The 17075-nt window shown below is 36.1% G+C and overlaps 1 protein-coding gene across 2 annotated transcripts; it reads right to left on the bottom strand.

Annotated features, from left to right (window-relative positions):
* Nucleotides 1-5418: 5418 nt before the first annotated feature.
* LOC108605739 (homeobox protein unc-4) lies at nucleotides 5419-14171 on the bottom strand. 2 transcript variants are annotated; one of them, XM_017995536.2, is made up of 4 exons: nucleotides 13259-14171; nucleotides 7423-7601; nucleotides 7191-7330; nucleotides 5419-6219 (listed from the first exon to the last, which is right to left on the bottom strand). In XM_017995536.2, exons 1-4 carry the CDS (start codon nucleotides 14025-14027, stop codon nucleotides 5502-5504), a joined length of 1806 nt encoding a protein of 601 aa, XP_017851025.1. In that variant the 5' UTR covers nucleotides 14028-14171; the 3' UTR covers nucleotides 5419-5501. The 2 variants fall into 2 exon arrangements, with proteins under 2 accessions (XP_017851025.1, XP_017851026.1); XM_017995537.1 differs by lacking the exon at nucleotides 5419-6219 and having other exon boundaries at nucleotides 7213-7334.
* Between the last annotated feature and the right edge of the window lie 2904 nt (nucleotides 14172-17075).

Raw genomic sequence — 17075 nt, forward strand, 5'->3', positions numbered from 1 at the left:
CCTTGCACAGCTGTTTGGGATCCTTTCTCTCTCTCGCTCTCTCTCTGTAGACATCTCTGGGCTATAATGAGCAATCCATCTGCACAACACCCGCACGTAGTTTAGTGAAAATTCGCCTTTTGATTTACATGCACTACCTACCCACCCACCCACTCACCCTTCAAGGCAACTACTAACTTGCCCAGCAAACGTTTCGAGCCATGTGTGTGAGTCCTGCTTTGCAGCTTAATAAATTGTTTGCCATTAATAACAATAAAAATAGATAATCTCCGTATAACAAATTAATGATGTGACCAGCAAATATAACAAGACAGAGACGGCGAGAGTGAATGAGAGAGAGAGAGTGAGAGAGAGAGAGAGAACGCGCGCTTATGCTCAGGGGTGCGCTGCTCAAAGAGAAAGCGAACAAGAGCTGCGTGGACTTAACAAATATGACAAGTTTACTTGGCTTATTACACTATGCTACAAGTTTGCTTAAGAATAAGCAATATTAGCTTAAAAATCAGCAATTATAAATATGACACTGACAGTGTCAAATTAAAAAAAAAAATGTAAAACTGCAAAATTATGAAACCTACAGAATTTCATAAATACTTAAAAAATATATTAGGCATGTATTTAAAATATTGCTAACAAAAAAAACAGCAACATTTATTAGTCTATCTATTTTTCTTAAGCATTACTTGAATTATTAATTTCACAAATTATAAAACAATTCAATAATTATAAAGTTTGAAGAAATTCATAAATAGTTTTAATAATCTATTAACCGTATACTTAAAAAATAGCTCAAATATAGCTTAATCTATTAGTCAATTTATTTTTCTTATGCGTTTTAATAATTTGCAAAATTAATTGAATTGCCGTTTTCATTTAAAACAAAAACTCGCTGCAGATTTTGCAAACTATGCAAAGGAATTCAATTAAAAACATACAAATAACTTACTAATTAATTTTGAAAGTTATAAAAAGTAAATTAAATCGAAAATATATGTATGACATCTATATGCAAGTTAACAACTCTTTTTAAATATACTTTGGTAGCATAAATAATTTAAAGAATTCAATTAAATTATTTAACAAAAATATTTAAATGACTGTTTATATAATATAAACAAATGCTTATAAATAAACTTGTAGTGTTTCTATATAAATATATACATATGTTTTAAAATTAAAGTAAATTTGAAAAATTTCAATGCAGTTTTTTAATAAATTTGCAAGCTTTAAAGAATTCAAACAAATTGCATTAATTAATTATATATCAAAAATATTTAAATGACTGTTTGTATATTATGAACAACTGTAAACTTGTAGCGTAATTTTGTAGCAGAGTGTAACTCTTTGTTGACTTTGGTGGTGCGCGGGCCTTAAAGTCAAGTCAAGGTATGTTTTGGCATATTTGGCAGCATTTGTGCGCTACGTTTGCTTTGGCTGATTGTTGTTGTTGTTGTTGTTGATGTTGTTGCTGGTGTGGCACTTGCCACTTGCCACAAAAGCAACAACTCCCCCGTGGGCCATGTAGTTGAGTACGGATTTGAAGTAAATTAAAAGTCAGCCCATAGTCGGCTATGGAGGGTTGGACTTGGACTGCGACACACTTGAGTTCATTATTATGATATTTGGTGTCAGCAACCCCATGGACACAGCCTCCGCAGTGGGCGTGTCAGGCTTGTGGGCGCAAACTCAATTATAACAATATGCTCAGATTTTTCAAAAAATTCTCTGCTGCCTGCGTCGTTTGCTTTTTTTTTTTTTTTTCAATTTACGTTGCCAGGTAGTTCGGACTACAACTATCAGCTAATAAGAAATATAAAAAGTGGAGCAAACCAAAAAAATAACGATGAATAGTCTAGTATAGCAATAATGCCAGCTAATCATCATACAATGAAATAAATTACAAACATTGTTCTCAAGACTCGCTCGAGGAATGCTCGATCATGAGGCCCGCTGTGAAAATTGAAAAGCCTTCCTCTCCCCCGCCCACCCCCCCCCAACGACAGCAGCTTAACACTTTGAATATCAAACAGTGTTCAGTTTCTTTTCTTCTGCTTCAGTTCGAGCTGCTGCTTTGTAGTGTGAATAAATTAAGGCATCAAGCTCATAATACAAATGAACGGCCACGATAAACACTTTGATTAGCAAACGTGTGTGTGTCTGTGTGTGTGTGTGTGTGTGTATCTGTGTGCAGCTTCCCTGCTGCGAAATTGAAATGGAAGCGGCAGCGGCAGCAAAACGAGCCTCAATCTTCGAACGAAAAAAAAAAAAAACTCGTCTATGTTTTGTTGGCCCAAAGCGCGGCAAACACCAAAATGCCCATAATTATGACAATCAATTGTTGTTGCTCTTGCTCTTGTTGCTTTTGTGGCTCTTAATCCGCATTGTTGATGCCAAGCTGTGGCCTCTTGTTGGCCTAAAGAATCTGTTACACAAAACTTAAATCGCGTCGCTTTTAATAACTTTATTGATTTCGATTAAGCGCTATAATATAGAGTATAAACTTGTTTCAACTTGTTCGAGCGGGTACATTGGTGAGCTGCCGAAATTTGTGGCCTTTTTCAATAAAATAATTCGAAAAATTAAACTAATAATTTATAATAATATATGCCGAAAATTAGCAACATTAAATGAGTTAATCACCTCAAGTTTTAAGAGCTTACATATCTTAAATTTAAATGTTTTTTCAAAACATTTTTGTACATTTTTTTAAAAATTATTTTTAAATATTTTATTTTCATCAGCAAGACAAACTATTAATTTGGCTAATAATAAAAAAAAATTTCTTATTATTTTTTAGCTTTGAAAATTTATATACATGAAATTTTAAGTCTGCAATTTGAAACTTTATTTTATTGAAATTTTCTGTTCTTAAGTTTTCTTTAAAAATAATAAAAAAAAAATAATTTAAAAATGCGGATAATTATTTTTAATTTCTAGCCTAAATTAATTTTAGCTTCTATAGTTTTTAGGGCTTTTATTTTTGCTTACAAAATTAAATAAAAAATCCACGCAGCATTTAAAAAAGTTCAAATTAATAAAACCATTTGCCAATGGCAAAGTGTATAACATAGTCGAGCAATTTGTTGCTTTACATTTCAACAAAATGCGCTTATTGTGCAAGATTTTCAATATAATATATTGAAAAAGCGTTAAATTTATAACAATATTGTAAGTCGAAGAAAATTTCGAATAGGCACAATAGGAAATAAAACTAACAATAAGTATGGACAGGCTAAAGAGTTAAGAGTCACAGCTTAATAAATAACAACGAATGTAAAAAGGGCTAAAGCAAAGCAGCGCACTATATTTAATGAAAAAAGAGAGCGAGAGAGAGAGAGAGCGAGAGAGCGAGAGAGAGAGAAACGTGTGAAGAATAGTTAAAGGCGATCAATTTGATTTGCATCGAAAAGTAATTGAGATACAAAAGTTATGGCAAGACGCGACGGGGGCACAGGAGCATGAAGAGTAGAGCGGAGTGGAGTGGAGAGAAGTGAGAATCTTTCAAATCATGCACAATTATTAAAATACATAAACGTAATAATCATATCAACAGGGCAGCCCCAAATGCTAACAAAAGACAGTTTTGAGTTTTTTCTTCATACTATATGTATGTATATATATTTATACTTTTTTTTTTTGTGGCAGGCAAAATGCGGCATCATTAACAACAGCAGCGGCAGCGGCAGCACTGAAAAATTAATAAGCAATAAAATTGCCATGAAATGAACTCTAACAAATTCCCATGAAAGCCGAGCCGAGCGTATGAGCCCGTCCAGCCTTTCAGCATGGAGATCTCTTGCTGTGCCAACAACAACAACAACGGTAACAAAACCAGTTAAACTTATGTTGAGAGCTTAAAGTTTAAACGCTTTTCGGGCTCTGTGTGTGCGTTAAGCAATCTATAAACGCGTATAAATTCAATTGACACTTTTTTTATAAATAATATAATTTGATTTGGTTTCTTTTTGATTTTTGACTGCACAGCAGGCGCTTAATTAGCTCTCTCTCTCTCGCTCTACAGCTCTTGCTTTCTCTTTCTAAGTCCTTCTTAAGCAGCTTCAATGCGCTTCCTCTCCCAATTCACAGCTCACTTTCACTTTGTCTCACTCTAAATCTTTTGTCACTTTTGCTATTAGTTTAGTCACTTCAGAATATATAATTATTATATATTAAACAAGTAATACTAATAAATTAAATAAAAATGAATTAAATATAAGTATATAAACTTTAATTTTAAATACACAAAAATAATATTTGGCAAAAGTGCTGCTAACTAATTTTATTAAATTTTTTTTAGCTTAGCAAATTTTTTTCAATTTTGATTTGCTAGCTGTAATTTTTTTTAAAGTTAATTGTTAAGCTATTGTTCAATTAAAATAATTCAGCAGCATAGCAGCTGCTTGGGAAATATATAAATTATATTTGCTCTATTTTATATTTTAAGCTATTAATTTTAAAATATTTAAGTACAAATTAAATTGCTGATATTGCTATAAAATTAGTTAACAAAATGCTTTGCCAATAAAAAAAAAACACGCGAGCTCATTTATTGTTTAGCTATCAAAAAATAAGGACTGCTAAAATTTATGCACATATATTTATGCATTATGTTTTTAACACGTATTTAAGTCTTTTACACACCACCATAAACACTTACATTTGTTTATACAAACCGATTTGCTTGGAAATTGAATAAATTGCCATTTTAAGTTTATAGCTAAAAACGCGTCAAAATTGATTTGATTTTTATGCTCAAATCTGTGCATAAAAAAAGAAACAAACGACTGTATCTATATATATTTATATTTATGCGTATTTTTCGGTTTTTATTGAAATTTTTGTTTGCCAATAACTTGCACCAACCATTTTATTAGCAACAAAAAAAAAAATTGTTTGTTTGTATGTTTTGTTTGGTTTTTTTTTTTTTAAATACAATATATGCTTCATTCTATAATTTTTGTGTGTATATATATATATATTTTTAATATGTGTTTATAGATATTTTTACAGAGCACGAAAAAAAAAATTGTATTTTTTTAGGCATAAGTTAAATTTAATAGTTAATTTTATGCACATACACACACACACGCACTCACACACACACACATATACACATGCATACCAGGCAAAAAAAAAATAGACTTATATAATTAGTTATATATATAGTTTGTATATGTATGTTTACTAGCAAAACCAAAAAAAAAAAATGAAAAAAAAAAGTTGTGTAGTCTCTCTGCTTATTAAATTAAAAAAATAAATAAAATAATTATGCTAAAAATTTAAGCTCGTAGCCCTTAACTGGTTTTGGTGGAAATCGAAAGAATATAAAGAAAAGTTGAGCAACAACTAGTTAGGAACTTAAAATGACAAGTCTGAACTTAAAGAAAAAAAATGAAGTAGATATATATAGGGGGTAGGGGTAGGGGGGTGGGGGCTTGGGCAGGCAGGAAGGGCGTGTAATTTGTGCTGGCTTAGCAGCAGTTAAAGTCCTGCCGACTGGCTCACGTATTATTGAACAGCAAGGACTCAATGCTGAAGGGATTGCTGCGCCGCATGCTAATGGGCGTGGTCTGATGCACCAGATTGGCCACCGCCGCCGCTGCCGCCGTTGCCGTTGCCGCATTGTGTTGCTGCTGCGCTGCTGCTGCCGCCGCCGCTGCCGCTGCTGCTGCCGTATTCTGTAGATTCAACTGATGGAATGCCTTGGCGGGAAATAGCAGCGCCTTCGAATCGCTCTCACGCTCGCTCTCGCAGTCGTCCGCCGGCATGCACTCCGCCTGCATATTGTAGCCGCCTCCCCCTAGGCCGCCCACACCGCCCACGCCAGCTGCTGCTCCATTGTTGTTGTGCATATTTGGCGCTGCCACGCTGCTGGGACTGCCCAGGCTGCCACCGCCGCCAATGTAGCTGCCGGCACGCGAACTGTCGCCATCGGCATCCAGGCCGCAATGGCCCAGTCCATGATGCAGGCTGCCGCCGCCGCCAGCACGCGCTGGACTCACCGCATCGCTGTCCAGCTCGTCGTCGCTATCGGTGCCGCCCACCACATCGATCTGTATGCCATCGTCCTCCAGATCCGAGTCGGAGAACGTGCCATTCGCCTTGTGCTGTGATATGTATTCGGCCTTCAGTGCCTCCAGGTCCACGGTGATGCCCTTGGCCTGCAGCTTCCGCGCCTGCCTGTCTATGGCTTTGGCCAGCTTCTTGCGTCGTCGCGCTCTGCACAGCAAAAGGAACCAAAGGAAAAGAAGAAGAATCCAGCAGCATTTTAGTAAAGTATACAAAAGTTTTGAAACTTTATATTTTTCATATTAAGCAAAGCGATGCAAATGGCTTAGCTATTTTTTTAATATTATTTCTAGCTAAACGCATTGGTGTTTTTTTTTTTTAGCTGCTCTAAGTTAAATATATTTATTTTATATAAAAAACAAATTGAAGCAGTACTGCAGTTTATAATAATAAACTTTATATGCCTTTATATTTTAGCTTTTTATTTATTTTCATATTTAAAGCTATTGAATTTATCGCTAGCTGCCATCAACTTGGAATAAGAACTTGAAGTCTTAAGCATTTACTTTTTTTCTAAGATTAAAAAATATATTTACAAAAAAATAAAGCAAAAGCTTTAAGTAATTGAAATGTCGGCAATAAAATTTTAAGCTCAATATTGAAAAAGTCTTGTGAAGCTACAAAAACTTTAAAATTGTTAGCTATTAATTTCATATTTCAAGTTATAGAGCAACGCTTTTCTAGATATTTTAATTTGAATATTTTTATAAACGAAAGCCAAATTAAATGGGGATGGAAGTATAATTTCTATAAGAGCTTGGAATATTTCTAAAATAAGGCAATATTTAACAGAAGAAAGAAGAACAGCAAAAAGCGATTAGCTTTATGGTTATAAAAAATAGCTAAAATGGTTTTTAGCTATTTTTTATACAATATTTTTGACAATAATAATAATATTGAATAATGTAGTAACATTTTTTAGGACTTTGCATGGCTGTAAAAACTTAAGCAATTTTTTAAAGTATATATTAAGCCATTCATTGTTGAATATTTTTGTAAATAAACCAAAAGCGATTGCATTAAAAGTTTTAAAAACTTGTTATACATATGTTTTTAAGGATTTAAAGCTATTCTATTAATTGATTATTACTACAATACAAATTAAGATTTGATGAACTTACCGTTCCTTGGCTTTGAGCTCGTTGGGGGGAATCGGTTCGCCGCTGCAAGTTTGCGGCTGAGCATTGTGGGCCGGTCGACCAGGTCCCTTTTTGGTGTGCTCACGCTTCCGCACCTTGGCACGTCGATTCTGGAACCATACCTATCTGGAACAAAGCGTATAATCTCAGCAAAGGTGCACACAATTGGGATTGGGGAATGGGATTGCCAACTGGGAATTGCAACTAAACTCACCGCAACACGCGATTCCTTGAGATCCAAGCGCATGGCCAAAGCTTCGCGCATAAATATATCCGGATAGTGGCTGGCGGAGAAGGCGCGCTCCAGTTCCTCCAGTTGCCAGGAGTTGAAATTTGTGCGCGAGCGTCGACGCTTGGCAGCGCTGCTGTCGTCATCGCCATCGCCGGGAAAACCTGTAACCAAAAAATAGAAAATTTTAGTTTAATGAAAACTAATTGGGGCACAAAACTAATGAAAACTAAACAACAAAATTTCAAATCCCAAACGTGTGTGTGTCCCTAACACTAAAGCTGCGCTTAATTAAGTGTTGGAAAATTATTTAAATTAACTAACAAACACACACACACGCACATGTGTAGCTACAAATAAAATGCATAAATATTCATAATCATATATTTCAATTACAACCGCCCATTGTGGAACAAGCTGGTCAGCCACTCAACCACCCAATCCACCCACCCACCCACCACTGCTCTAGCGCCCCTTCCCTAGTTACTCAGCTACCAGTTTCCACACACACACACAACAATTTAATTACATTTTCTATTTTCACGCGTTCGACAAAGCATCGCCCAGCAGTGGGCGTGACACACACACACAAAATGCATAAAGCTCTGGTGATTTATCAAATTTACTGCAGATCGGGCCAAGGCGTTAGCTATCGAACTTTAAACAGCGCTGTGCATATTTATAGCGACACCTGAACTTAAAATTTAAATAAAGATTATTAAAAACTAAATACTAAGCATAGTAGTTTAAAAGAAATGCCAAGAAATCAATAATAAAAAAAAGTATATTTTTAAATATTGAAGTTTAAAATTACAATAATTATAGGATAACAAAATAGGATAAAAATAAATATCAAAAAATAAATACATTTGCTTAAATTATTAATTTCAATATTTCCGAAAGCAAAAAGACTTACAACTTATTTAAATATTTGGTTTATTTAAAATATTATATTTGAGTTATGAATTATTATTTATTTAAATATAAATTGAGCATAAATTAAAAAAGGAGCAAATAGACTAAAAACTAAAAATTAATTTTGGTTTAATATAATATTTGAGCTATGTACATTTCATTGAAACAATAAACTAAAAGCGCTTAATTAGTCAAGGCGAGGCTTTAGTTTTTGCCATTTTGAAGTAATTATTAAATAATTAAAAGCAAAGTAAATCAACAATTCTAAGCTAATAGCCAGCATCAAAAACGCATTAAATTACCATTAATAATAACTATATAATGTTATACTAGATATATATAGACGAGGCGTATAGCGAACAGTGCGTAGCATAAATAAACGCACAAAACCAAATGCAATTTTAAATGTTCAATGCATGCAAGGCAATGAATTTTTTAACACACACACAAACACAGGGGTTGGGGTTAGGGTTGGGGGTGGGGGGTTAGGCGCAGCTAATAGGCAGCTTGCCTAGAGGGCCACGCCCACACTTGTGTGCAGAGGCATATAAAGGTCTAATGAATGGTTTCAAGCATTTTGCTGTTAAGTGTAACTAATTATGTGCAAGGCGCCGTATGTTAAGAGAAAGAGAGCGAGCGAGAGAGCGAGAGCGAGGGCTAAGAAAACTCGTTTAAGCAACGGTCAGCGTGCTGTGTGTGCATGTGTGTGTGTGTGTGTGTGTGTTAATAACTCAATATACAACAATAATAGAGACATTAAATGCGCAAAGCGACAAAACAAAACGTTCGAGAGACAGAGAGACAGAGAGAGAGTGAGCCCAACCAAAGAAGGGCGTACACATTCATTTGCCCATGACTGTATGCACACGAGTGTGAGTCTTGCAGTTGGCAAAGTGCATTCAAATGACTTAATAATAACAGGCGCTGCGCGTTTGCAACTTGCAACATATTGGGGGGTGGGGCATGAGGCATGTGTATGAGTGCACATGCACATAATTCAAAATATATTTTTCTTTTATTTTTTTTGGGTGGCAAATGCAAAACGATAATTGAAATTTATTATGATTATTGCGCCCACGAAAAAAAATTTTGTATACAGCAAACTGCAGCTGCAACTTGCTGCTGTTGCATGCCACAGTCACATTCCGCGGCATGGTTAGTCATATAACAGTTACACACCCCTAAGCCCTTTACATTTTTTTTCCTTTGCTTGCCACTTAAGTCGTAAAAATTAAGGCGCAAAAGTTTGTATTGAAAAAAAAAACGTAATAATAGCTTAATTTGCTCTAAACAATGTTTTTCTTCTGTTGCCTGCTTGCAACTTAATTGCAGCCCTGGCTAAGGCAAGCTTGTTTACTTTCTTCATCTTCGTCTTTTTTTTTTTGTTTTGGCGTTTTGTATGCAAATTTATGCTAATTGCATCGCGCCAATTGAATAAGTTAATTGATTCATTTGCATAGAATAAATGCAGTGATCTTTTACGCTAAGAGTACGCTCAACTTGTATATACACTTTGTTAAAATACATATAGCAAGTGATAAAGAGTAGCCCGTTCCAAGGCAGTAGAATTTTCATATCAGTTAGCTTAGAATATTTCAAGATTTGCTAGAATTTTTTTAATATTTAAATTTGGGCACAATTTAGTGCAAATAAATATATTCAAATGCATTAATATTAAATTAAAATTAATGAAGAATTGCTGAACCATTAAAATACAATAAAGAAAGTTTAAATTGAATTATATAAAGCTTACTAAATATTCTGCTAATTTTTGTTTTTAATTATAAATAGATTTTTAAACTGCTCAGCAGTAAATTGTAATACATTTTTTTGTTTTGCTTAATTTTGAAACAGCTTAAAATAAAATAATTGTATTTTTGTCAAACCCTTTTTGGAAAAGCTCATTAAGAGGCGGAAACGTTTTAAAGATTTTTCGCCAGCAGTAATTCATCAACTGTCAGTCAGTGCGAAGTGCCGTTATTGTCAAATGGACATAACGCTCTCTCTCTCTATCGCGCACTCTCTCTGTCGCTCACCCTCAACAGCTGGGGAGGCGTAGAAATGAAAACTCATTTCGAATTCATTACATAAAACAACAGTAAAGCAGCAGCGGTGTAAGAAGAAGCAGCTGAGAGCAAACAAAATGGCGGCGGCGTCAAGCTAAAAATTGCATGATAAATGATTTCGATCGTTTTATGACAGTTTCTTCATTTCCGGCATGAAATGAGCAAACACATAGGAGAACGAAAAAATGTAGCCATGGCCATCATGACTGATGGTATAAAAGCGTCAGCCACAAACACGCCCCCCCCCCCACCATACCACCCTCTAACGCCCACGCTGCAGTGTTACCCCGTTATACAAAAAGCGCAGACTTATATTTTTTATATAGTTATTTTTTCTTCTCTCTGTGTGTGTGTGTGTGTGTGTGTAAAATGATTAATGAGCTTTGGCAACGAACCAAAAACTTCAACTTTAACTCAAAGACTGTGGCGGGACTCAAGCACCAACACCCACCAGCTGCCACGCCCACTCATTGGGGGCGCCCACAGTCAGCTGCTGCTTATCTGCCACTAATCAAATTGAATCAAAATCAAATTAATAATTACAAAAGCAAAAAATGGCGTCGACTCCACTGGCAGGCAGGAAGTGGGCGCTGTCTCTTTCGCTCGCTCGCTCGCTCAGTCGCTCGCTCAGTCCCTCGCTATCTGCCATCAGGCTAGGCTGACAATTAATTAAAAAAAGCGCCGCTGCCGTCGCTAATGTTGCCCCATGCTTCTTGCTGCCGCGTCTTGGCCACGCCCCTAGCTTTGGCTATACGCATTATGACCATAATTACGAGCCAACTAGCCATCATTTGTTAATGCTAATTGAGCAATGAAACCCAATGCACTTCCAAAGCCAATTGCCTCATCAATTCTCGAGCTTGCAACTTGCAACAACAACAGCAGAAATATAAACTCAATTGCAGCCAATTAGTTTGTCATAACAAATCACAAATTGTTGAGTGCAAGAGAAAGCCAGAGAACGTTATTTGACCAATGATTGACAACTTGATCAAGTTCAGAGCACAGAGCCACTTCCATAGAAAAAAGCAAAGCAAGAATTAGGCGTCTAAATTTCTTAGAAAATATTATCTAATTTTTTTAAATATGTCAAGCTACATTTTCTAATTTGTCTAATAGTTTTTACAATTTTTAAAGCTTTTTTTAAGGCTAAATGTTGAATTTGTATTATTTAAATTGTCTTAAGTAGTTAAATTCGTTAATTAATATTTTTTTTAGATTGCTTATATTTTTTAAGCTTAAAACATAAAAGTTTTCTAGGCTTACAAGCTTTTTTAAAAATTTATGTTTTACGTTATTGTTATTGTTGACAAGATATACTTTTAATATATTCTAGTATCATTTGAACAGTCTTTCTATGTATATATTTTATATATTCAAAATTTCTTATTCACTGTTTTTCGTTCAGAAGCTAGCACCTTTATAATTTACTTTCGAAAATTTTTGAATCCATATTATAAGGAATGAAAATTGAAACACGCTTATAAATACCTAATTCAATTTAAAAAAAAATTTAAATAAATACATTTGGCAGCAATGAATTAAATATCTGCGTTCATTAACTGTCAAGTTTTGTAATTTAAATAACATTTAATTAAAAGAAATGCTCTCAAGGCTATAAAAAATATATAAACCTTCAATATACAAAGTATGCTTGATAGCAACAACAACAACAATGAGCAAATATAATAAGATTCAAACGATTTTTTACATAATAAATGTTATTGCTGATTAGCCAAAGAATCAATAAATAAATTTATAGCAGGTAGCAAATGTCAAGCGACATTCCAATCAAAAGCGGAATAGCAATAAAAGGCAAAGCAAACTGAAACTGAAATTGAGATTGAGATTGAGATTGAGCTCGAGACTGCGAAGCGACTGATGAAATTTCAATAAATTTGTAAATATTGTAAGCGTGCTAATTGAATGAATTAAGCATATTGTAGCACAGTTGAGTGATTAGATTAGTTAGCATGGCTACGTAATTGCTGATAGTGCCAGCGACTAACTAACTAGCGTTAGTTAGTAGCGGCAAGTGGCTATAAGTTCAAGTATGTGACGCCAGCCGATGTCGGCGCTAATGCCAAAATGCAATTGATTGCAAAAACTTGTTGAGTGATGAACTTGGATTGATTGATTCAGATTGTTCACTAAGCTATGTTTTAAATAAATAAAACAATAAGTGAGCAAAGTCATAAGTTTAGCTCCTGCTAAATGTTATTAAATAGTAAACAGCAATAGCGCAATATTTTATTGGAATTTATGTTTTAATCAGCATTTTCTAAAATCGAAAATAAAAATTCGAATTCACTACAAGTTTACTTTGCAGCACTTAGAACAAACTTGAGTTATGTCATTTGAATTTTTCTATAAAGTCTAGCATACTATTCTATTGAGCCTTATCAATAAAAGGCTTAGATTGCATTTTTTTCAATGGATTATTTTAATTGCAATATATTAGCTCATTGCTTTTTATATAGGCAGCTTATTATATTATTTGTAGTTGTTGCGCATCAAACCTTTAATTAGGGAAGATCCTTAGAATTGTAAAATAATTATTTCTTTAGCATATTCTTAATCAATATACTTTAGTAAACATTTTCAAAAGTTAGTTCCTTCGTTTCCATCTTTTAAATGTCTAACTCCAGAACAAAATCAAACTCGATTTATTGACTGAACTTTTGTCCAGTTGTCCAGTTCTATATATTCCTTTCCATTCTTTAGTTTCTTCTACTAACTCCTCTAAAGATTTTCTATATATTTTCACACCTTTTTCTATTCTATGCCTTATTTTACTTTTACTAAAATACTCGAAATTAAATTATTGCTATTAGACTTACCGCCATCCTCGTTGGATCCCTCGCTCGGTGGTCCCGCCGGTGGCAAGCTCTGTCGATTGCCAATCATTAGGCGGTGCTGTATGGTGGCCACTGTGCTGGCCACGGCGGCAACTGCTGTGGTTTGTGCTGCGCTCACATTGCGCAATGCTGCCGCACTCAGTCCCGTTAGATTGGCAAAGGCATTGCTGGCATTGACCGCCGCCATTTGTGTGGCCGCTGCTGCTGCAGCCGCTGAGGTGGGATGAGCACCGCCCGCGGCCTCGAAGCGCGGACGACCCAGGAACGGACCATTGGGGCCAAAGACGCCGGGCACGCCGAATTGTAGAAAAGGACCCCACGGCGGAACGCGTACGCCGCCGGGCGCCAGTTGAGCGGCGGCAGCGTAGAGCTGCAATGCAGCCGTCGGATGCAGTCCCTCCGACGGCATGACGCTGGAGTTGGAGTTAGCGTTGGCTGCTGCTGCTGCTGTGCTGATGCTGATGGGAGCAGCGTTATTGCTGCCCAAGCGTTGCTGCAGCTGCGGCGGCGTGGCGGCTAAATGGCTGCGCAGCTGACTTTGACTTTGACTGTGACTGGAGCTAGAACTGTGATTGTGATTGTGACTGTGACTGTGACTGGAGCTGCGTGCACGTTTGCTTTCGTTTAAATCACTGTTGCTATTGTTATTGTTATTATTAAACTTTTTGCTGTCTGCAGCACTTGTTGTTGTCGCCTGTGGTTGCTGTTGTTGTTGTTGTGGTTGCTGCTGTTGTTGTTGCTCTAGTACCATTATGGTCAGCTTCGCTTTTGCTGCTCAGGGCCATGGAACGCCTTGAAAGTTGTTTTTGTAATTTGTTAACACACACACTATCGCACTTAACACTTAATTCTTAAACACTTTTTTATGTACATATGTATATTTGTTGTTGTTGTTGCTCTTACAATAAACGTGCACAAAAAAAATTTCTATATATTTATGATTTAGCTATTCGATATTTATTTTAAATTTGCTGCTGCTGCTGCTGCCTTTGCCGTCGGCCGGCGTCAACACACTGAACAATTTACCGCAGGCACACAGAAAAAAGCACAAAGAGCGCCAGAGCACAAAGAAAAATAAGCTTGCAGTTCCAACTAAACACACACTCACTTAAATGAATGTGTGGGTGAGAGAGAGAGTGTGAGAGAATGTGTGTGTGTGTGTGTGTTTGTTTGTGCTTTTGCTTTTTGCGGGGCGACGCAAGCGCTCGCAATGAAAATTCAATTTTAACTGAGCGCCGCTGACAACGCACTAAACGAGGAAACCAAAAAATTCCACACGACGTCGTCAGAGCAGCGCCAGCAGCAGCAGCAGCCGCGACGGCAGCAAAAGAGCGTGAGAGCGAGCGCGAGTGAGAGCGCAAGCATGCTTGGCAGCCAGAGCGAGCCAAACAGTTAAGCTTCTGTGTGTAGTCAAACCACCACCATAGAGCGGCGGCAGCGCAGCAGGCAGCGGCAGCAACAGAGATTGTTGCCATGTTGTTAGTGTTCGTGTGTTCGTTCGCTCGCTCGTTTGTTCGTATGTGTGTGTGTGTGTGTATGCGTGCGAGTGAGCTGGAAATTCATCAAAAAGCAACAACCACTTAATTTTTATATGCACAAGCGTCGCCTGTTTCAATTTTGATCAACTTGACGCTGCTCGCTGCTCGCAGTCGACAGCGATGCTTTTGCTTTAATTCATTTTAAAGCAACAACAAACACACACACACACAGACACAAAACGTTTCTATAGTTGCTGAGGCCATTTTCATTGCGTGCAAGCGAGACAAATAGCTCGCTGTTCGTTGCGCTTATTGGCCAACTGCCTTCATATAGTAAAAATACAGGGAATTTTGCTCTAGCTGCCGTTGTTGCCAGCGCCGCCATTGCCAAAAACTGACTTGAGTAGAGTTTTCAATTTTCTTGCACTTGCCTACGCGCGCGCCTGTGTATGTGTGTGTGTGTTGGTAAGTTTTTCCAAGGGCGGAGTTATGCGGCATTTTTCAATTTGCGCCACATCAAATTATTATGCTTGCAGCTGGCGTCGACGCAACGCAGGGCAGCAGCGCGGCTAGCCAATAACCATAAATGGCAATTTTCGCAGCGTCAAATAGAAAATGAAAATTCGTTAACAATTAATTAGCAGAAATGATGCTAAAAATAATAGCACAGTTTTCGTTTTTCGTGTTAGCTTTTGCTTTTTTTTTGTTTAGTTTTCAATTAAAATTAAAGCGCGTGTATGTGTGCGAGCGAGATGCAAAATGCAGACAATTTGCGCACATAAACGCCTTAGAAGAGGCGACGCGTCAGCTGCACTGCTCTTAAAAATCGGAACGCCTTTTCAACTACAACTACAACAATCAATGTAATTGTGGTTGTTGTTCTTGCGTGGGAGTCTGCACAGAAGAGCGACGAAGAGCGGTAGGCAGACTTGGCCTGTCTATAGAACACACACACACACACACACACACACATACTTGGTTTTTTATCGCTAGCTCTCCATTCAAGCGACTGCAGTGTCAACTGTTTTGTTTGGCAGCTTACTTAATTGCTCTTTGGCTCTTCTAACTCCCACTCTCTCTTTTATCTCTCTCTCTCTCTATCTCTCTCTCTCTGTAACTCTTTGGTTTGGGGGCTGCTCTTGTTAATTTTATTAATGACATAACATCCGCACTACGCCTTTGTCTTTCATAAAATGTTACATGCGTACACAAAACTTAATTAATTCTGCTACAGTTTGTTGCAAAAGTTTGCCAACGCCTTGTTGCATTTTATTTTTAGCAGCCATTCCCACACCTCCCCACAAAATCAAATGAATGAATTTTAATTATTTTTTCGCAGCTAACACTCTTGCTCTCTCTCTCTCTCTCTCTCTCTCTCACACTCTTACACTTATGTAGCAACAACTTTTTCTGAACAAAACTTTTCACAGGTAAAGCTAAGCAAACTTTTTCTACATCAGCACATAAGCCCCGGGGAGACCCAAAAACAAAAAAAATTAAATAGAGAAGGAAAAAAATCAAACAAACAGCAAATATGCACAACATGAAGACAGCATAAGAGACTCGCCTGGGGATTTACTACTTCTAGACGTAGCCAAGCAGAACTTTGGACAAATTTGTTGCTAAGCTCAGCAGAGTGAAATTTTTTATTTGAAGTAGACATTATACAAATTTGTTTCAGCTAGCTGCGGAATGTTTATACTGAAATCATCCTCCCGCATATTTTTTACTTGAGTCCAAGATGAAACAATTTTAGGATATTATTTAAATACATACACATATTAATAAATATGATGATTGCACAAAATTACATTCTGGCTACTCTCCTGGGCTCCATAATAATATTTAAGTGGTCTCAAGTTTCTATTATCAGCTGTTTTATTATTCTTTTATATAAAATATAGATTAATAGATTTGACTGCATCAAATTTAACTGCTATATAATTAGTAAACAATATATTGACACTAGAAATTTGTACAGCTTTAAAATTTGGCTTAGTTTCTAAACTTTGTACAAAATATTAAAGCAATAAGAATAAACGTTCGCAGCTGAATTTTATTATAAATATTTATGCATTTTTATAAATGGTTTATTTATTGTTTTATTTAACAAATACCGAAAGCTAAACTACTACTTAGTAGCAAAAAAAAATTCAAAATGTACATTTATAAAAATGCTGATGCCAAAACTTATTTTAAAAACAAACAATGCTTATAAATAATAGAACTAGGCAATTCAATAATTTAATAACAATTTTTTTAATATTTACCAAAAGCAGCAAACTATTATTTATTTATTATAAAACAAAGATATCTAAATA

This window comes from Drosophila busckii, chromosome X (assembly GCF_011750605.1).
Source record: "Drosophila busckii strain San Diego stock center, stock number 13000-0081.31 chromosome X, ASM1175060v1, whole genome shotgun sequence".
In the NCBI taxonomy this organism is placed as follows: domain Eukaryota; kingdom Metazoa; phylum Arthropoda; class Insecta; order Diptera; family Drosophilidae; genus Drosophila; species Drosophila busckii.

What these genes read in the sequence shown, in the direction of transcription:
- LOC108605739 (XM_017995536.2), bottom strand. Translation starts at nt 14,027, where the DNA reads ATGGTACTAGAGCAACAACAACAGCAGCAACCACAACAACAACAACAG. An exon ending in GGGATCCAACGAGGATGGCG is followed by an intron (nt 7,602 to 13,258) that starts GTAAGTCTAATA and finishes TTTTGGTTACAG; the next exon opens with GTTTTCCCGGCGATGGCGAT. An exon ending in GAGCTCAAAGCCAAGGAACG is followed by an intron (nt 6,220 to 7,190) that starts GTAAGTTCATCA and finishes TTTGCTGTGCAG; the next exon opens with AGCGCGACGACGCAAGAAGC.